Source organism: Balaenoptera ricei, chromosome 4, assembly GCF_028023285.1.
Source record: "Balaenoptera ricei isolate mBalRic1 chromosome 4, mBalRic1.hap2, whole genome shotgun sequence".
Lineage (NCBI taxonomy): Eukaryota > Metazoa > Chordata > Mammalia > Artiodactyla > Balaenopteridae > Balaenoptera > Balaenoptera ricei.
Genome location: NC_082642.1, coordinates 38395236 through 38417336, shown reverse-complemented (window position 1 = coordinate 38417336; position 22101 = coordinate 38395236). Strand labels below are relative to the sequence as shown.

Sequence of the window (22101 nt, the reverse complement as noted above, 5' to 3'; positions counted from 1 at the left end):
CGGGGAGCAGCTACAGACAAGACATAAACGAGTGGGCGTGGCATGTTCCAATAAAACTTTATTTACAAAAACAGGCTGCAGACCAGATACGGCTCAGTTTCCTGACCCCTGCTTTAAGATAAAGGAAATTAAAACTATTCCTTCTTAGAGTAACTGCACATGTACTATAAAATCCATGCTCTTCTTTGCTTCTAGGGTAAAGACACAATATGATAGCCATATGTTACAGAGATGAGGGAAATAGTTTAAGAATGCTAAGCACTACAGTGTATACAGTATTTATATACACTATAAATGTGTAAGGTCTGCACATTTCCCTCAAAACTAACCTCATGTACACATTTTTATTAGTTAGGGAGGTCAATATGTCTATCGTAAATACATCTTTAAATTCCTTCCTACATATTCCGTCTATTGGGATTATTTATCATGCCCTGTTCCCTGGCCTAGAGCCAGGGAGAATATGGGAGTTTTAAAACCTTTAATCCATTACATGGATTTTTTTTAGAGCTCCATAAGACAAAATAAAAAGCACTCTCATGGTCATATATGCAATAAACCTGATATGCCACTTAATATTTCATGTCCCGTTTTATTTTTCACTTGTGATGGTTTCCAGCTCTCAACGTGCAAAATGACATCATTTCAGCCATCTTTTTGCTCCAGTTTTTTGTTGTTGTTGTTTAGAGAACTCCTGACAATTCACAGACAAGAAATCTCCCTGTGGACTTTGAGGGGTGATGATTATTGCTCCCTGACATTCTGAGTAAGTATTGAAATGCGTTCGCTGACACATGCCACCCAGTTTATGGCACTGTGAATGGATTAGGCCATGTTACCTTGTATCGAGAAAGAGGTGCGCATGTATTTCTAGTTAGCATGTAGCTGGTTTCCGAAGATGGCTTGCCCAGTGACCCACACCTCCAGGGAGCTGCACCATTGTGTGGGCCCTTGCCCTTCAACCTGGGCTGCTACTGGGATTGCTTTTTGATCAAAAGGACGTGGCAAAAATAACACCGTCACACACGGGACTAGATCCTAAGAGGCCTTGCAGCTTCCATCTGGGTCTCTTGGAATGCTCATTCTGGGGGGAAGCCATGTGAAGAGCTCAGGGACCACCATCCTGTAAGGAAGCCCATGTCACAAGAGGAGGCCGTGGAGAGAGAGAGGTCCACGCAGCCTCCAGCTGCTCCAGAAACCTCAGCCGAGGAACTGGACATGGAACGCAGGAGCCACGGTGAACGAGCCATCGGCCTCGTCTGGCCCTACGGGGAGTTCAGCCCCGGAACCATCTGACTGCACCCACGTGAAAGATCCCAGGTGAGACAGAAACTTGAAAGTGAATAATAAATTGTGTTTTAAGCCACTAAGTTTTGGGTTGCTCTGTTCCATAGCAATACATAACTGAAATTAATTCTACAGTTATCATTAATTGAAGATGATTTATCTGGAGCCATGAAGAACCTGTGGAAAGAGCCCACCCTGACTCTTTTAGAACCTGGGAGACAGTAATTTGACATCACATTCACGGTCCAAGGTCTGCATGCTTTCCTGCCAGTTACAAGAGCAATGGAGTAATTCCATCTAAAAATAAGTAACTAGGGAATTCCCTGGCAGTCCAGTGGTTAGGACTTGGCCCTCTACTGCTGGGGCCCTGGGTTCCCTGGTCGGGGAACTAAGATCCCGCAGGCCGTGCGGCGTGGCCAAAAAAAAAAAAAAAAAAAATTAACTAAGAAATTCTGGATAAAAAGGAGCATGATAGTTGCTCAGCTATGAATTCAAAGACTGTGATGATTAAGATATTATAACAGAATAAGGCTCTTAAAAAATTAAAAAGTGTCCTATAACGCAATGGGTCTTTTTTTCTTCAAATTGCTTATAAAACTCATTCATATCCACCTGAGCCCACCTGCCTGTCACCTGCACACGCCCTCTTTTATTTTGAGACGCAGATGTCTGCTTATTGGGTCGTTGTGTTTTTGTTTGTTCCTCCAGAGGACGGACTGAATTCTCCTCCCCAAACCGGACACTGCAATTCAAAATAATAGCAACAACCCCGCAAGTAATGGGCCAGAATACTCACTTGATACCCACTAAAGGAGGGTTTAGATCACTAGCTCTCGGTTACCTTTCGAGAAACATCTGTTTCACATGAGCCCGTTTAAAGTGCATACATCTGTAAATAATAAGCCTGTGTGTGCACATAATTTAATGAATTAGGACATAAAAAGGAATTGAACAGTAGGGGCACAGCAATTAGAGTAAATGCCCATTTTGTTAAAAATGTATTGTTTCCAGCTTTCACTTGGAAACCTTTTTATTATACTGCGGGTTCTGGGGCTTCCAACCTTCCTCATTCCCCCTCCCTGCAAAGAACATGGGAGTTTACTTTGCAGAGTTAGCAGAAGGAAGGAAACCCACGTCACACAAAGCTGAGAAGGGGACTTCAACCCGCTTTCTCCTACTCCACGGATCTGGGCGCCTGAACTGCTCTGTGTCTGGGGATTCTCATCTGTAAAATGGAGCAATAACAGTGCCTTTCTCTTCAGGCTGCTGTGACAATGAGGTGACCGAATTCATTTTATGCACTTAATAAATATTAATTATGATGATGGCGGTTGTTTCATTTTAATAAAAATCAGTCACAACTTGAAACTATTCAGGAGGGAAAAAAACCTTGGTTCAAAACTTTCTTTTGGGGCTTCCCTGGTGGCGCAGTGGTTGAGAATCTGCCTGCCAGTGCAGGGGACACGGGTTCGAGCCCTGGTCTGGGAAGATCCCACATGCCGCGGAGCAACTGCGCCCGTGAGCCACAACTACTGAGCCTGCGCGTCTGGAGCCTGTGCTCCGCAACAAGAGAGGCCGCGATAGTGAGAGGCCCGCGCACCGCGATGAAGAGTGGCCCCCGCTCGCCGCAACTAGAGAAAGCCCTCTCACAGAAACGAAGACCCAACACAGCCAAAAAAACAAAAAAAAAAACCCAACAACTTTCTTTTGACTGAATAGACTTGCGGTTGCCAAGGAGGGGTGGGGGAGGGAAGGATTGGGAGTTTGGGATTAGCAGATGCAAACTATTACATAGAGAATGGATAAACAACAAGGTCCTACTGTACAGCACAGGGAACTATATATTCAGTACCCAGTGATACACCATAATGGAAAAGAATATGAAAAAGAATATATATATGTATAACTGAGTCACTCTGCTGTACACCAGAAACTAACACAACATTGTAAGTCAACTATACTTCAATAAAATGAATGTTTTTAAAAAGTTTCTCTTGATTGTTAATTTGGTCCTATTTCTCTTTAATTTCTTCACCCCATTTCTAGGGATGGACAAAAAAAAGAAGGAAGGGAGGAGTGGCAATGTGAACGGGAAGTACCATCAGAGATTCTATTCCAAGGATATCAAAGCGAGTGCCAGAAGCCCAAGGAAATACCACGTTCTCATATTTTCAGGCCAATTTTTCAGCTGACACGTTTGTAAGGGCTTGCCATCACGGCCAACGTGGGCCTCCCAAGTTCTAACCACTCCCTCCAGTTTACTTCAGGTGTTTTGAGTGACCCCCCAAATATACAAATAAGCAAAAGCAGAGACCACTTGAGATGTTCTGAATTTCAAGTTCGTGTTCACTGAACTATACTCAGATATCTCCTGAGCACCTACTGTGTGCCCGGCACGGGGTTACTAAGCAGAGCACACATATACGAGCAAAAGGTGCTCGGGGGAGAGAAAGCGTGGCATTTTCTAGAACACACACTGAGGCTTCCACAGAGTGTGGTCCGTTCCTCTCTGCCTCCTTGCAGTTTAAAATGTGTAAGTAGAGTTGAAAGTAGCTGGGAAAGGTTGGAAGATACTCTATATCCATTTGAAAACCACGCAGGTGTGGAGCACAGGACTAGAATTTGTATTCTCCCACAATAGGACTGCTGCAAGAAACAGACCTCACGTCCAGCCCACTGGGATTCTGGGAAAATCCTGGTTGAGCTCTGCAAAATAAGTGTTAGCAAAATAAGTGCTAAGTATTTGGCAAGCCCCAGGAAAAAGGGTTCCACCCAGAAGGAAAACAAGTTAAACAATGACTGAAATCACTACCCTCCAGTATTCTGTTTACATTCTCCTGCAGTCTATTTACCGGCTACATAAAGAGATAATTAGAGCTCCTGAACAGCAGTAGGAGAGAATAATAGAGGCTAAAGGAAAAGGGAAATAAAAGAGAATGCACAAATATTGAAAAAATATTAATAGCTGAGTATATAGAGCTGTGTTGTTCAATGCAGTAGTCACGAGCCACATGTGACTACTGAAAGTTAAATGAACTAGAATTAAATAGAAAAAAAAATTCAGTTCCTCAGACATACTGGCCACACTTCAGGTGCTCAATAGCTCCACATGACCAGCCATCACCGTACTGGACAACACAGAATTACAGATGGTTCCCGTCCTTGCAGAAAGTTCTACTGCAGAGTGCCGGTATCTGGGACCTTAAGGGGTGGTGTGCTTGAACACCTATATCCATTGACTCAACCATGATTAACTGAGTGCTGACCAATTATTTTCTAGCTGTACTAATACCATACGACCATATTGGGAAGAGAGAGGTAAAGGACACCGTATCTGACCTCAGAAGACTTCCCAGGTTAGTAAGGGAACCCAATCAATAAAACAAAATGAAACAACACACGCTAAAAAGGAGAAATGAGAAGAAACACAGAAAACAAACCTGGTAACTTTAATGGTCAATATGGTAGTAAGTATCCAAGGGTTCCCTGTAAAGTTCTTTCAACTTTCCTGCATTTAAAAATTTTTTCATAGCAAAGTATTGGGGGAAAATTATTTACTGAGTATTAGGTCTCAGGTACTTTAAAGAAACTCTCTTATTTAAGTCTATGGTAAGCTTGCAAGGTAAGTGTTATGGACCAATGGTACAGATGAAAACCACTGAGGCAACAGCAAAGGCAGCGCATGAGGAGTGCCAGCTCCACTGTACCACGCTATACACATAGGAACGCATGGAGCTTCCACCTAGAACCCACTACATGACCCGTAGACAGTCACTTCAGTTAGCCCATCTGTCTCCTCAAAATCCATAATTCAACAGCTAGATTTCAAACAAAAGAAACAGGTAGAACACGGTATGTAAAAAATCCCAAGTACAGAACAATATATTGCACTTAAAATAGCAGTCACCCCTTCGTATCTTTGGGGCATTGGTTTCAGGATGCCCATGGACAACAAAATCTCTGGATGCTCAAGTCCCTTATATAAAATGGCGTACTATTTGCATATAACCTACACATCCACCATATACGTTAAATCATCTCTAGATGACTTACAATGCCTAATACAATGTAGGCGCTATGTAAGTAGCTGCAAATACAATGTAAATACTGTGTAAATAGTTGCCAGCTGTGCAGCAAATTCAAGTTTTGCTTTTTGGAACTTTCTGGATTTTTTTTTTTTTCTGAATATTTTCCATCTGAGATTGGTCAAATCCGCAGATGTGGAACCTGTGGATATGAAGAGCAAACTGTGTCTGAAACCACTGAACTGAGAGCATCATGTGAGAGGCTAGTCACCATCATCTTGATCCACGTAAACTTCATTAAACAGTCAGTTTTCATAGGTTTGGGACCTCTGCAGCCTACCCCCAGAAAAGCTCCTTTCCTGCTCCTTATGACAAAAATGCGTAACCTACGTGATCCTCCTCTTGTGCACCAGCTCTGGTTCTCAGTGGGTTTTAGTTCTTTCTGTAATCAAACTCAGGTTCAAAGTCCTGAGGAGATTGTGTTTGTGTTACAGGGGGCTGCGTCACAGTGACATGTGTATACAAGCGTCTCCCGTACACTGTGAGTCCAGAGAGCAGGGACCACATGGGCTTCATCTTGGCGTGTCCGTCCCGTCCCCCCCACCTCCTGCCAACCCCTGAACACATCAGGGAGCCTGGCACACAGCAGACATCCAAGAGCCATTTGTTGAACAGGACTCTGCAAGATGGAATCCATCAGTGAGCAATCGAAATGTACTGGCCCCTGACAGTATCTCTGGGCAAAGTGTACCGTGACCACCTGGAAGGTGACAACGGTCAGGTGTAAAAGCCAATTATTTGTTCCACATGGACGCCACTGCATCAGGACCACAGTGCTGTCCCACTGTGACAAACAGGAAGGATGGTCCCCCCGGTGATGAGCCACAGTCAGAGGAACCATTTCACAGAGGAAAGAGATGCCAACTCGACAGACACGCTCGCCGTTAGTGAAGGCATGCAAGCCGCAGTGTCACGCTGAAACCAGAGAAGCTCTACTCGGGGAACTGTGTGTGTTTTCAGGGCAGAGCAGAATCCTCGTTTACATTAGCTATTATATTACAAATCCTGCAACGTCCCACGTCATGGCCGTAGACGTCGATCCCGCGTCAAGGCAGGCTATTTCTCAGCCCATGGGCAGCGCGAGGACCACAGATGGAGAGATGCTCGCAGGGTAACGCATGTGCGTGAGCGGGCAGAGAGGCCGCCGTAAAACTCTCGGAGTGACAGCTCCACCGCCTCTGGGCTGAGGGCAAGGAACTCACTACCCCTACCTCTCTAGAGCGCTCTCCTTGTACAGGTGGCGGGATAACCTCTGGAAGCCCATTTAGGACTTGTGCCGCTAGAAACCCAGCACGGGTTTCTGGAATCTCTGGCCCGGGAAGCAGAAAGACGGCCTTCATCTGCATCCTCCGACTTTCTCAGCGAATCCAAACCCGTTCATCCTGTCTCTAGTTCCTATTGTTTCCTCTGATAAGCAGGGCCCCAGTGAACAATTAAAGCTTTCAATAAATAATCTCTAAGCACATTCATTTGATTGACTGTTATTTGATACAGCAGTTAGTTTCAATGGGGCAGTTAATATTGATCACATAAAGTACTCCAGACAAACATGAAACAGTTCCAGAACTCCATGGATTATTACCCTTTATCTGCCAGTCATCCGGGTTACTTGTAATGGTCACGGAATTTAAAATCAATAATAACAATTAGTGTTCTGTACACCAAAACAGATGAATCATGTGAAATGCGTTTTCATATAAGATCAAAGGTAAAGTGCGCCTATCACGTGGGAGAAGGCTCTCTGGGTTTCCAGGACACACTTGGCAAGGTACTTTCAGGCCTTGTGTGGCCTTGTGTCTTCAACACAGCCAGCAAGACAGAAAGAACGGTATTTAGGAAATGTGATCATAAAAACGCACGTGAAACCCCTGACTGTCTTAATCCAAAAAGATGAAGGGTAAAAGATAAAAAGTGATCAAAATGCATGCTAACAAACGTAGTAAAATTAATGGGACTGGCAATTTACTTCCTCTGAGATAGGCTTCCAGCTACCTTTTCCCGCTTCCGATTCACAGGCATTAATCGTGATTTTTTTTGTAATAAAATGGCAGCAACGGTATTTTAGCTCTACAGCACTACTACTGTAATGTCTGGACAATTAAAACGCAGAGCAACAGAGAAATGTCTCACCATTAAACTGCAACCATCGCACTATGTGAAATCATCCATCCCAAAGACTTGTTTTTCATCAATTATTTGTTATTTATCTGATGTAAATATAAAAAGGACTAATTAAAATGTATGCCTTTTTACACAGCTTCTTGTCATTAAAGCCAATGAAAGCATTCTGAGGACCATAATGAAATAATTATGTTTGCCTTTAAGAATTCTCTTCAACAACACATGGCAGTACTGAGCTAAATTAAAACATCAGGAACTAAATTTCACTTGCCTCCATTTCCATTTTAGTTAATTATACCCCCAAGGTTTCCAATAGGCCAGACCCTAAAAAATCTTTTGAAGCTGAAACAGCCTTCAGATCGTCAGCCTTTTTATAATCATGAACTCTGATGATAAGACAAAGGTACCGTAGCCCCCAAAGCTTTAATATTTTTGAGAAGAGGTATTTATTACTGAGGTCTTCGTTTGCTCTGAAAATTAGGGAAGTATTAGGATAAATGTGATCCAAAGCTTCGTTTTCAGGTTAGCTGATACACTCATCTTATCTGGTCTTATCTGCATCATTTCTACCACAGTATGTTGAATTTAGCTATTTTTTTTTCCTGATTTGATAACATTTAGTCAGTGGGGAACAGTAGTTGATCAATATCAACAGCAAAAACAAACATTTCACTATATCTGAGTCGAATCAGGAGAATAACTCCTTATTCAATACTCAAACTTAAAAAAAACAAAACAAAGAGCAATCTTTAAGAGTAGACTGTGAAGCCATGAACTTGAAAAAATAAAATAGGACCCTTTCATTAGAATTTCTCCTTCTCCAGACCTCAAATTGGTGACACTTGTAAAAGCAAGAAATAGTAAAAAAAAAATTTTTTTAAATCTGAGTTTAAGAGAAAAGGAAGAAGGAAAGAGGAAAGGAAAAACTGCCAGGCGGTTTCAGGGCTGGTGGCAAATGCAGTGGCTTTCACCTGCTGTCAGATGATGCCAATGGGGTGGGAACGCCGTGTTTAGAAAAGTAAACAGGAGTCCCAGGGATTAACTCTGACAATGTGAATTCCGCCCATCTGGTTCTGTGTGGAGAGTCAACAGGGTTCACGGGGGATGATATTTGACTGCCGGATAGACTGTCTTCTGAGACATCAGAGGGAAACTGTTGACGGCTGCGAAACAAAGATCTAGTACATGACAACCTAAAATTGCAATTATAATCCCAGAATCTGCTTGTATTAAAACCACACCCAAGTCAGTCTTTGTTCCGCTTAGAGAAATTTCCTTTCGGGAATGAGGGACATGGTCACCCACGATCAGCCTTGTTAAAATCAGCTCCCCCCTGCCCCGTCCCAGTTCGCTTCATCAGCTGCCGGGGGGCCTGTGCTCTGAGAGAGGAAACGCTCAGCAAGGCTGGGTCACCTCCTGACGTCAGTTCCTGTTATCCTGCCTTATCGTGCTGGGGACCAGGAGTCTTATCTTACTGAGTGGCCCCCCTTTCAGCTCCCCATCCTGCAAGGCCAGAGAAAAAGCAAGTCAGCGGTTCCACTGCCTGTCTGAATTCCCATCTAAGAAGCTCTGAAAGCTCCAGATAAATAATAGAACACTTGCAGGCTCACCCTCTACGGCTGCCGAGGTGGAGAGAACTTCTGCAACTTTATTTTTTATTCATCGGAAGGGGTTTAGGGGCTGGGATGGGACGGGAATCATGCCTCTTAGTGATGAAGCAAGGAGGCGGGAAGGAAAAGAGGAGCATTCAGGGCTGACATATTGAGTGATTAGATTGTGTTATTAGATCTTACAGATGGGCAGGTCATCTCATCTCCTATTTAACAAGAGGTGCTTGGGCCAAGCCACTTACAGACAGGATACTGATAAATCTGAAACTGGAGTTAACTCTCCTCTCTCCATCACCTCCAACTCCAACTTTTTACGAAGAAGCTGGCCAAGAACTGATACAGATTTGTTCATAGTGATTCAACGTATAATTCCACCCCTCCCCCACTCCCAACACACACACACACACACACACACACACACACACACACACACACGCTGGCATCAGAGCCACGGTCATAATACTCAAATCCATATTGCAAGGGACGCCTTCTATTTACAGATCTACATTTTGCCACAAAAGGAATTCGTGTTCAGAAGAATGACCCAGAAGCACAAGGCGATCTTCAGTCATAACAGAAAAATTAAGCTGTGAGTGCTCCAGTTATACTGACCATCAAGTCCAAACAAAGGCTTTCTGTGCCACTCCTGGGTGCAAGGGGCAACCCTAGGAGATGTCATAATATTGAAATATCTGGCATATTTAAATGGCTTCTGTGGGAGTTGTGGCAGTGTATTTGAAAGTGGGTTATTCTAGAAAATCTGAGATGTATGATTGCCATAACTACCCTGTAATTTGAAAGGCAAGATTCTACATTAATATCTTTTAGAAAGGTTTTTAGCCCAGATTTTTCTGATAAACCTTCATCAAAAAACTCCCATTTCTGAAATAATCTAGTTAATTGATAGTTAACTGAATTTATATTAGAACATTTAAAGTATAAAAATGTCATTTAGGGAGAAATTTATTGGCACTTACATGTAACTCAAACTCTATAGAAGATTCTTTTTAAGATGTTCTAAAATGAACAGTGCAATCACTGTTTCGTAAGTCCTGTTCGACTCGAAGAGTTTTCTATTTTGCAACTTGGTTTTACATCTTCATCTTCCTCGCAGAGAGAACTTTCTAGTTAAAAAATTCCCAGCCTTTAAAAAAAATTTTTTTCGATTTTAAAGATTCTAAATTCCTTGACAGCAGAATTTATAATCTTCATCATTTATCACGTATTTCCCTTCTGAGATTATCTATGCATTACATTTCACAAGAATGTAGAAAGGAAAAAACGGTAAGGTTTTCTTTCTTTTTTTAGCCATCTCTGGGGCTTAACATGTTGAAGGGAAATTATAAGCACCTGATATCCAGAAGAACTTTCTTTTGTGCTTTAAAGCAAAGTTCGTGACAATACCGACTGGTTATATATGGTCAGAGCCAGGCTTCCAAAAATGAGAAGAAAACTTCTGGTTCAGGTCAGTGAACCTATCAGAAATTGCGCTGCTGGTCATTGATCTACTAAGAGAAGAAAGGCCTAGTTCCGATGCGAGGGCTTTGCATTTGGGCTGGGAAATCAAATGCTACCAAGAGTTTCCACATCCATTCCACAGCCTAAGCTTAAGGGACACATGACTACCTCTCCTAGCAGTCTGATCTATTTTTTTGGGAGTCTATCCTTTTCTGGTGATAAAATTTAAACTTCTGCATTTTTTCTTGTAAGTTGCACATCAGCGCTTCCCTACCCAAAGTGCCGAGTTACCTGGATACTGAAAAAATTTTAGTAATTCTTTTTTCCTACGGGGAAGGAAAACTTTGTGAATCTTCCACTTGTTTTCAAACGGCCCTATCCTGCACTCCCTGAGATTTAAGTAGAATTCCCTTTTCTTTTCTTCTTTCTGATGGTGTTAGTTACCACTGTCATGTGGCCAAGAAGCAGAAAATTATGTCCTACTTTAGAAAAACAATTGAGCCTTTTCACTGAAATATTTATTCAAAACCCCATTCAGTTCATACGGTGGCTGTCAGCCTTTATTTAGTCTCTCTTTCAGAGGGTATCTTTGATTTTGCCACTTTGACCCCAATTTATATCTCACTAGGAGAGGATTTAGATACTGTTTAATACTTAAAATTCAGGTCCCAGCGCTTAGGAAAGGAGACGTCTTTCCTTCCTAAATCATAACATCGACACTGTTTGTTTTTAAAAACAGATTATTTCTCCTCATTAGAAAAGAAAATCTGTTTTTCCTTTTTTCTTTTGATGTGTTATGAGCAGGGAGAAGACAGGGAAAAGGGCCAAGAAGTTGTCACACTCATGATTTCACCGAAAGCAACTACTATATTTAGACCACAAATATTAGGCTTTATCTTATGCCCACTGAGCAATTAATGCTGAAAACATCTGGAGCAGCCTAAACCCAAGGTAATCCACGAGGCACCTGAACAGAGACTTAGTGACTCTGACACCTCCAGGGGCCGTCTTAAATCATATTATTTACACCATGTTCCCTTAGTAACTCGCTACTCCTGACTTCGAATTTTTAGAGGCAATTCACAGGCCCTACTCCAACCGACAGCTGGTTGGCATATCATTTTTCTGCCTTAAAATTAAAAGGGAAAATAAAGAGAATATTCTAACACCTTTCAAAGAATGCTTCTGGTGTGTTGTACATTCAAAGGGTTTACTCCAATTCCTACACACACACACACAGACACACACACACACCATAAAAAAATAAGTAGGATCTCAAAGCAGAAAATAGTTTTGGTTAGAATTTAGTACTATTTTTTCCCTTCTGGCCCACTGCTTCCTCTGTGTTAAGAGCACAAACAGATCTGCTTCTTGTCAAAACAGTCATTGAGTAAAATGGAAAAGGTTGCGGTTTTTATGTTTGTACTTATACAAACAGGGCCCTAATATGCTTTAACTTCAAAAGCCCTAACTGGCTGTGCCACCCTGAGCCAAACACCGCGTGGCAGAGCTGTGTCAGAACTTTTATTTATGCTTAAAAACTTAAACCACTTGAACAGCTAAACTGACCTGTCCTAAAGCGGTTTGTGCGACTCTGCAGGGGCCTAAGCGATATTTACACTCTATTCATTTAACCTGGAGTCCGGGGGTGGGAGCCAAACCCTTGTGAAATTGACCACAGTGAGCACTAATTGCCCTGCTTACAAAAATAAGACACTGAAATTTCTGAAATCCCTTTGTCATTTGCCTTTATTTACTTTGTCTAATGCAAGCTTCTTTGATTAGCTGAACTTTGCTGTTATCAACACTTCTTGCTTATCGGCTGGCCCTAGGTGAATGACACATTCACCACTAGCCTCTCCCCAGATAAGGCAAATCCCTTGTTTAACTTGTTCAAGAACAAACAAAGTTCCCCCCCAAACTCCTGCAACTTAATAGGCACTTTTGGAGAGTTAATTACAAAAGGAAGAATGTCTACTTGTAAAAACTCTACTAGGTCTAATAGCTTGACGCCACCGTCCTGAGCATTCTTTTTTCCTTTGTTAAAAAACGTTTCATTAAAACTTTCTCTCACAAGAAGAAGTTTGAGGGAGCCCTAGTTCCCTGAGATTCCAAATGAAATCGTTCATACTGTTTTAATTGCTACAGAGAGGAGGGGGGTAGGGTCTAAAAGATCTGTTAGTGGGTTGGAAAATTATTTTGTAACAGTTTCTTTGAGCTCTCCAGAAAGAAAAAGAGGCAGCAGCAAAGAAAAAGCATTTGAGGAGCAGCTGAAAATGAGGACGCCTTCTGAAAATGATCTTTTTATCCTGGTTATGGCTCTACGAAATACTAAGTCAGACAGCTAGACTGCTGGCATCAGATGGTTATTGACTTTTCAGCTACAAACCTGTTGATTTCCTGGACCCCTGAAGCAAGTCTTTATTCTTAAGAAAAAGTTTCAGAAGAGGGTGATTTAAATCTTGTCATTGTCCCCTCTCTCTCCTTTTTCTTCCCTCTTTAGATAAGCCATCATGTTATTAGGAAAACTCAATTTCTTCCAGTTAAACTTTGACCTCTTTGAAAACAAAGATTTAAAATGTCATTTTCAGGCTAATGCTCCAATGAATTGTCAAATAAAGTACTAAAAACATTTTGATAGATAGCTGAGCCATTTATCTAAATCACTGTCAGGGCAGCGATGCGTCCAGCAGGCTCCCACTACAGCCACCCGAAGGTGGGATTTTCTGGGACTGCTGGTCATTTCTCAAGCCCGCAGCCAGGCTACTGTTGACCAGTGCGTGCCTCGGCACCCTCTCAGAATCAGATAACCAAATAGTCAATATTTTTTTAAAAAACTGGGCTACCCCACTTATGTTTCCTTCCCTTTAACCCACGTCCAGGTTCCCGGCTGAATTGCAAGATATGGAAATAATGGATGGCTCAGCCCAAGGGGTGTTCATTGCCAGTAGTTTTCTAGCAAAACAGCAACTTCTTAGAGCAACAAAGTGACTCGGAAAGGTGGCAGCAGGGTCAATGCTAAGAAATATTGCCTTTCCTCCGCAAGGAAAACATTGGCGGCGGCGGCAGCTTTAACTGGTGGTTTATGAACTTCAGGAGCAGCAGCAACCTTAATTAGGCCAAATTCCTTGCAAGGAAGATGTCATATTTTAATTACTTTGGACTGTTGAAACACACAAGGGGGGATATACATATAACTAGTAGCTAATCCAAAGAACAGCAAAGTTAAATTCCCCTCTGCACACATCTTAGTAAAAACTGTACAAACGTTGTCAAATTGCCTCACTTGAAGAATGTTTCAAAGTCCTGTGGCCACTCTACTTTTTCCCCCCTCCACGCACATTTTCTAAAACTGTTTTCAAGGGACTGTAGGGTCGGTAAGGAGAGAAGCAGGGGTCGGCAGGGGTTGTTTGGGAAGAAAACATCTAACAGGAAATTTTCAGCAGAGGGAATCAATATGCACACCAGCATAGCACACCCTTTCAGCATTAAATCATTAAATCCTTTGTCTGGCTACCAGTGCAATTTGTTTCCAATGTCTTCATTGCATGCAAGCGAGACAATTCATATTTTTTTCTTGGTAGAAGAAGGGAAAAAATAAACCTACATTGCGCAGTGTGCCGATGCTGCCATTCGGTTTGGGTCAATCCACTGAAGCATGCTTTGAGAGCTTTCTCCTGGAGCATGCAGGAAGACGGGCTCGCAGTGTAGAAATCCAGGATTTGCCCAGGACTCACTGACAGGACATCCATACAGTCAAACATGATCTCCCCTGCACCGAATGTCTGCAAAAGTGCTTATCCTCTAGGTGTGGAGGCAAATGGCATAGAAAAGTCCACCCAACTCCATCAAACTCTGCCCCCTTTTTGGCACGTAGGCTGTTGGTCTTTTTCCCAGCCTCGAATCATGAATTATGACAGACAAGCCAGCTAAAAGCCTGTAATTGATCCAAATGATCATTTACCATTTTCCAGGCTTGCTCGGCCAATCCAGCCGGGGCGGGGGGTTCCCAGAAAGAGCCCAAGTTCTCCTTCTAGGCAGACGCCTGCAAAAAGCCTTCGGAATGCGGTGCGGATCCTACCCGGACGGTGCCCAGACCAGCCCTGCCCGGCTCGCGCGCGTCCTCGGCATTCCCGTCCTCAGGCGGCTCACGTGGGGACTCGGATCCCCCCTTTGGCAAAGAATAGACCCTCCTGCCTCTGAACAGCTCACTTCCTACTACTTCTGTCACACAGAATGAAAGATTGAATTGCCTAATATATGCGAGTGAACTTTCGGTGAACCCTTCCCGGGCTGCTAACCTTCAAATGACCCAGCGAGTCTGACATCACCAGCTCCCAGGATTCTCACAGAGCCGAGCACTCCCAGCGGCCCGGGCGCGCGCACCTCCCGCCCCGCGTCTCCGCTCCGAGCGCGCGGGGCCCGGGGCGCCCGGAGCCACAGGGAGGAGGAGCGCGCGCGGTCCGGAGCCGCCGGGAGGAGCGCGCGGGGCCGGGACGCCGCTCGCCAGCTCCCGCCCTTTGCGCCCCAGTTCGCGGGGCTTCGCTCGGCCGCGCGCCCCCCTCGCCCGCCCCCGGCCCAGCCTTTACATTCCTCCGTGCGCCCGTCTGTCTGTTAAATGCCTTGTAACGTGTGTGTTTTTCCACTCCTGCAAAAAGCACAGCAAGTCGTAAACCGGAGCACGGAGAAGAGCCGCCCCTGGGGAAGCCTGGGGTCCAGAAACTTTCCATTTGATAGTCTTTTTCTGTCTGTCCCTCTTGCAGGCCGAAGGGACTGCGTTGGCTCGGGAGTAAAAAAAAAAAAAAAAAAAAAAAAAAATCCAGCTTTCTGGATTCATTTACTTCTTAAAATTCTCCCAAGTCTACACGCAGCCTACGAAGGAGTCGAGAATTATCGGTAGTTCCTCCTGCCCCAGACACACACAGACAATCACACAGATATGCAGGACCTCATAATATAACACAGTGGTCAACAGTGTGGATGTGGAAGTCAAACTGAACTAGATTCCAACCCACTGAGCAGCTATGGGATCTGGGACGAGGACCTAACCTCCCCGAGCCTCAGCTTCCTCATCTGCAAAATGGGAGCATGCTGCTGGCCACCTCAACGGATTGCTGTGAGGACAGAAAGAAACAGTGCTTGCATGGCACACAGCACACACCCTAGACCAGTTAGCTGTGACTCATCCTCTTATTTTTAACAGGGGAAACAGAAGCCCAGGGAGGCTGAGAGCTGCTTGAGGTCCCACAGCCAGGATCATGGCTAGAACCCAGCTCCCTGGAATCCCAGCCCAACGTGGAAATTACTTTCCTGTTGCGGACGAGCGCGGATGAGCCCTCTCATCACATCCCCACCCCACCCCACCCCCACATGACACACACAGATTTTGAGAACTGGTTAAGTGTGAAAGTTCTGTATTTCCAAGGGCCACTTTTCACCCATACTAGCCCCGGCTCAAACTTGGCTATTTATTAGAAGACAGTCACTTTAAGGAAAAGGGACTAATTTTTTGTACCTCTCACACTGAAGCTTTTCAGCCATCCCTGAGAAGGACAGATGCAGAGTTTACAAATCAACCCAGGCAGAAAGCTGTGAACGGGAGAGCCAATCCACCCTGCAGCCATTTTGCACCACTTGCTGAAAGGATGCAACGTACATCAAAGAAAGGAAGCTCCGGGGGAGGGATTAAAACACGTTAAGTCCTCCACTGCCCCTCCACCGATGACTAATAATTCTCCCACAAAGCAGGGAGGGCGAGTGGGCGGGCAGGGGGGACGGCTTGCTCGCCTCTCGCAGGGAAGCGCGCACTGCAGTCTCCTTTCCGTGAATGGGCTGGAATGTGCCCTGGCTTCCAAGCCTTCTAAAAGCCTGTCGGGCACTCGCCCCGTGCTGCTCGGCTAGCGGAGTTGCTAAGTGGCACTCATGGTGTAACATGAAACGTATGCATGGCACACACTTACCAAGTCAAAGACTCTTTCAGGGAGGTGTAGGCAAACAATTTTCAGCCCAGCAAGCTCAGTTCTTGCGATTGCAAAGTCCAGGGCGATAAAGGGGTAAGCTTTTGCTGAAACTATGTGTTCGTTATTCTCTCTCTCTCTCTCTTTTATATGGTCATCATTTTGTAACACAGCTTTATTATAAGAAATCCTTTAACTACAAAGAAAACACACATTTTAAACAAGGGGCGCAGAGGAATTTACAAAACATTTAACACTCTGTCATTAAGATAGTTGTAAAGATACACAAAGCACCACATTGTGTGCCAATTGCTGCGTGGTCCATGGGACTTATAGCTCCAAATGCTTATTTAAGGTCCTTAGAGTGCCTTGGAAACTGGGCTCGTTTTGTACAGGATCATGGAGGTGGGTGAAAAGTTCTTTGAGGAGGGAGAGGAGGGAGCTGTATTTAAAGTACAGCAGGAGGAACTAAGAGATGAGAAACATGGCACCGTGGCCAGGTGTGTGTGTACGGGTTACCCATGGCACTTTCTTGCTCACTCAGCATCTTTCCAAAGGGTAGGGTGCACTGGTCACAAGGAAGTGAACATGCGGATGGGGTCCCCCAAATTCTGTTTACTCTCAGTTCTTAAGCTAGAGTTATCAGCCTCATCTAGGAAGGGAGACAACGGCTCCCAAATTTCTTTCCTCAATAATCTGTCACGGCACAAAAACAATAACAGAGAGGGGTGTGTGTGTGTGTGTGTGTGTGTGTGTGTGTGTGTGTCTTTGTGTGGTAGGGGTTCAGAGATTGGTGTTTTCTTTCTTTGCACAAGAAAATTTTACATTTCTATTCACCTAGGAACACAGTTCTCTTAACTGTAGAGAAATAAACTTGAGCCTTGAAATGAAGGATCAGGGCTTAAATCCTTGTGAGTGGAACATTGTGGGTGTTTTACGGTGTGACAGTATTCACTAGTCAGTTCATCATTTCTCATCATGAATCGATTACGTGGATAGCAACTATTAGGGTTATTATTTAATCCAAGTGTTAACTTACAAAGCAGCCCCCAAATTTAGCCACACGTTTCTTAGTTCTTCGTCAGTAAATCTAATTCTTATACTTCTTGAAAACCTGATTCTTCTTCTACCTTCTTCATCTTAAAAAAAGATAAGGGAAAGATACACAAATAAGCCCCAGTTCCTTAATAGATATCCATGCACCATAAAGATTAATGAACAGGTAGAAGGTGAAAAATGGCCTAGTTAATTTGTGGATAATGAAGTTTAAATTATCGACACCTATTTTAAACATTAATTAAACAATCTGGAAGAACCGTTGCCCAAATATCCTCTTAGTAAGGCATAAAATAACATTCTGATATGTGTCATTGCCCCTGTTTTCTTTATGCTTGATCAATGATAAAAGGAACTCTAACAAAAGTATTTCCAACCACAAACAAACAAAACAGCAAAAGTTTGAGCCCCAAATTCATTTTGTTTCAGAGTAACTGTGTATTTGTCAGTGTGACACAGCACATTTGAAACCCATAATCATAAAACAAAAATTTATAGCCAGGGTTCAGGGTCTACATCTGTTTCTCTGGTTTCTGTACAGCAATTACCCACTGGACAATCCAGAAAGAAACACCGTGAATCATGCTCTGCAGACACGTTTCAACTGGAGAGTTTGGTGAAGAAAGAGCAGGCGTCTCTGTGCACCAGCACTGCAGCCGGCCGTGTTCAAAACTGGTCACATGCCTCGTGATGTCTAAATAAAGAGATTCTCACAGGCGCTGACATCCACCCCAGGCACAAGTCACGCAAAGTGCTGGCCACACGGAGGTGGGGCGGAGAGCGGCGGACACGGATCGTATTTTAAGAAGACACACCTGTCTCTTTCATGGTTTTGTTTTCATTTATTTTTATTTATTTACTTTTACTTTTTTTTTTTTTTTTTTACCGTTATCCTCATGTAAACCCCTCTTGCCACACTTCTGCGGAAAAAGCAGCCAGCAGCACTGAGGGAGCGTGGGTTTCGGCAGGGCAGCCCGGACGGGGGTGTGCGGCGGCACAGGGCAAGTGCTGAGCTGGTCCGGGGGCTTCTGCACCCCTGGCTCAGCCGCTTCCCGCGCTGAGGGCTGGGGAGGTCCTCACACTGATCCACAGCAGAAAGCGCCCTGGCCTGTCCGTCTGAACACCGGCTCCTGGGCCGGGACTGGTGGCGTCCGTGATTCTCAGGCCCACAGGCAGCAAGCTGCATCCCAGACGTGAGCCCGCATCCCCGCAGACGCCGGGTCTTCTCAGAGCCCAGGAAACACGTGTTCTTCCTCAGAAACGTCTCTCCACCTCCAGGGCTGGCCGCTGCGTTCTTCCTTCCCTTGGCTCCTTCTTCTGTAGCTTCCTGCTTTTCCCAGTTTCCTGGACGAAGTTTTCCCACCCGTTACTTGCGGACAATGTCCCCAGGACGGGGCCACCGCCCCCCTCCCTTTCCAGACCCGAGTGGCCTCCTGGGCGCTTCCCCGCGTTTGCTGTGTGTGGCTCCTGCCCCCGGGTTCCTGCCGGTCCCACCTGGAGACCAAACTCCTGCCTCCCCCGACCCCCCCCCACCTCGAGCCCCACAGTGCCAGCAACGGGCTCCAGTGGGTCCTCAGCCCCCCGGCCACCCCTGTTGGCACCGGCTCGTGTGTGGGAGCCGGGGGGCCTACCTGTGGCTATTTCCTCTTGTTTATTTTTTCCCTGTTTTAATTTAGATTTTTTAAAAAGTAGTGCATGTTCATAAACAATCAGAGTCCAGGAGATTAAAAAGTGAAAAAGTAATGTGTAAACTCTCCATGTGTTCACTCCTCAAATGCCGAGCCCTGTGCCAGGTGCCGGGCATACATCCCTGTATCTTCTGGGGGGATTGTTTGTTGCTTTTATACAAATGTAATCAAATAATGCATACTGTTCTGTGACATTTTTCTATTTAGTAATAAATAGTACATACAGAACTATCTCATTAAAAAACAACAATAAATAGCTCAATTAAAAAAAAAAAACAGGATAGTGGAGAAAGATGGCGGAAGAGTAAGACGCGGAGATCACCTTCCTCCCCACAGATAAATCAGAAATACATCTACATGTGGAACTGCTGCTATAGAACACCTACTGAACGCTGGCAGAAGACCTCAGACCTCCCAGAAGGCAAGAAACTCCCCACGTACCTGGGTAGGGCAAAAGAAAAAAGAAAAAACAGAGACAAAGAATAGGGACGGGACCTGCACCAGTGGGAGGGAGCTGTGAAGGAGGAAAGGTGTCCACACACTAGGAAGCCCCTTCGCGGGCGGAGACTGCGGGTGGCGGAGGGGGGGAAGCTTCGGAGCCACGGAGGAGAGCGCAGCCACAGGGGTGCAGAGGGCAAAGCGGAGAGATTCCCGCACAGAGGCTCGGTGCCGACCAGCACTCACCAGCCCGAGAGGCTTGTCTGCTCCCCCCTGCTGGGGCGGGCGGGGCTGGGAGCTGAGGCTCGGGCTTCTGTCGGATCCCAGGGAGAGGACTGGGGTTGGCGGCGTGAACACAGCCTGAAGGGGTTAGCGCACCACAGCTGGCCGGGAGGGTGTCCGGGAAAAGGTCTGGAACTGCCGAAGAGGCAAGAGACTTTTTCTTGCCTCTTTGTTTCGCAGCGCGAGGAGAGGGGATTCAGAGCGCCGCCTAAACGAGCTCCAGAGGCGGGCGCGAGCCGCGGCAATCAGCGCGGACCCCAGAGACGGGCAGGAGACGCTAAGGTGCTGCTGCCGCCACCAAGAAGCCTGTGTGCGAGCACAGGTCACTCTCCACACCGCCCCTCCCGGGAGCCGGTGCAGCCCGCCACTGCCAGCGTCCCATGATCCAGGGACAACTTCCCCGGGAGAACACACGGCGCGCCTCGGGCTGCTGCAACGTCATGCCGGCCTCTGCCGCTGCAGGCTCGCCCCGCATCCGTACCCTTCCCTCCCCCCAGCCTGAGTGAGCCAGAGGCCCCGAATCAGCTGCTCCTTTAACCCCGTCCTGTGTGAGTGAAGAACAGACGCCCTCAGGCGACCTACACGCAGAGGCGGGTCCAAATCCAAAGCTGAACCCCGGAGCTGTGCGAACAAAGAAGAGAAAGGGAAATCTCTCCCAGCAGCCTCAGAAGCAGCGGGTTAAAGCTCCACAGACAACTTGATGTACCTGCATCTGTTGAATACCTGAATAGACAACGAATCATCCCAAACTGAGGAGGTGGACTTTGGGAGCAAAGATATATTATTTTTTCCCCTTTTTCTCTTATTGCGAGTGTGTATGTGTATGCTTCTGTAGGTGATACTGTCTGTATAGCTTTGCTTTCACCATTTGTCCTAGGGTTCTGTCTGTCCTTTTTTTTTTTTTTTTTTACTTTAAAAAAACTTTTTTCTTAATAAATATTTTTTATTTTAATAACTTTATTTTATTTTATCCTCTTTCTTTCTTTCTTTCTATTTTTTTCTCCCTTTTATTCTGAGCCGTGTGGATGACAGGCTCTTGGTACTCCAGCCAGGCATCAGGGCTGTGCCTCTGAGGTGGGAGAGCCAACTTCAGGACACTGGTCCACAAGAGACCTCCCAGCTCCATGTAGTACCAAACGGCGAAAATCTCCCAGAGATCTCCATCTCAGTGCCAAGATCCAGCTCCACTCAATGACCAGCAAGCTACAGTGCAGGACACCCTATGCCAAACAACAAGCAAGACAGGAACACAGCCCCATCCATTAGCAGAGAGGCTGCCTAAAATCATAATAAGGCCACAGACACCCCAAAACACACCACCAAACGTGGACCTGCCCACCAGAAAGACAAGATCCAGCCTCATCCACCAGAACACAGGCACTAGTCCCCTCCACCAGGAAGCCTACACAACCCACTGAACCAACCTTAGCCACTGGGGACAGACACCAAAAACAACGGGAACTACGAACCTGCAGCCTGTGAAAAGGAGACCCCAAACACAGTAAGTTAAGCAAAATGAGAAGACAGAAAAACACACAGCAGATGAAAGAGCAAGGCAAAAACCCACCAGACCTAACAAATGAAGCGGAAATAGGCAGTCTACCTGAAAAAGAATTCAGAGTAATGACAGTAAAGATGATCCAAAATCTTGAAAATAGAATAGAGAAAATACAAGAAACATTTAACAAGGACCTAGAAGGACTAAAGAGCAAACAAACAATGATGAACAACACAATAAATGAAATTAAAAATTCTCTAGAAGGGCTCAATAGCAGAATAACTGAGGCAGAAGAACGGATACGTGACCTGGAAGATAAAATAGTGGAAATAACTACTGCAGAGCAGAATAAAGAAAAAAGAATGAAAAGAATTAAGGACAGTCTCAGAGACCTCTGGGACAACATTAAACGCACCAACATTCGAATTAATAGGGGTCCCAGAAGAGAAGAGAAAAAGAAAGGGACTGAGAAAATACTTGAAGAGATTATAGTTGAAAACTTCCCTAATATGGGAAAGGAAATAGTTAATCAAGTCCTGGAAGCACAGAGAGTCCCATACAGGATAAATCCAAGGAGAAACACGCCAAGACACATATTAATCAAACTGTCAAAAATTAAAT

The 22101-nt window shown here is 45.0% G+C and overlaps 1 protein-coding gene across 5 annotated transcripts in view; it reads right to left on the bottom strand.

Annotated features, from left to right (window-relative positions):
• The window catches only part of RARB (retinoic acid receptor beta), a 671241-nt gene that overhangs the window by 165210 nt on the left and 483930 nt on the right, over window positions 1–22101 (bottom strand). The window contains exon 1 of one of the 5 annotated variants that reach the window (XM_059920450.1): window positions 16077–16152. The exons of 1 other annotated variant lie outside the window; for it this stretch is intronic. Coding sequence is in view for 1 of the 4 variants with exons in the window: in XM_059920444.1 (XP_059776427.1) it covers window positions 14169–14325 (157 nt within the window). In the remaining 3 variants the exon portion in view is untranslated. Of the gene's footprint in view, window positions 1–14168; window positions 14697–14862; window positions 14982–16076; window positions 16153–22101 lie in introns of those variants that run through there. 3 more of the 5 variants (XM_059920449.1, XM_059920448.1, XM_059920444.1) reach the window with 3 other exon arrangements.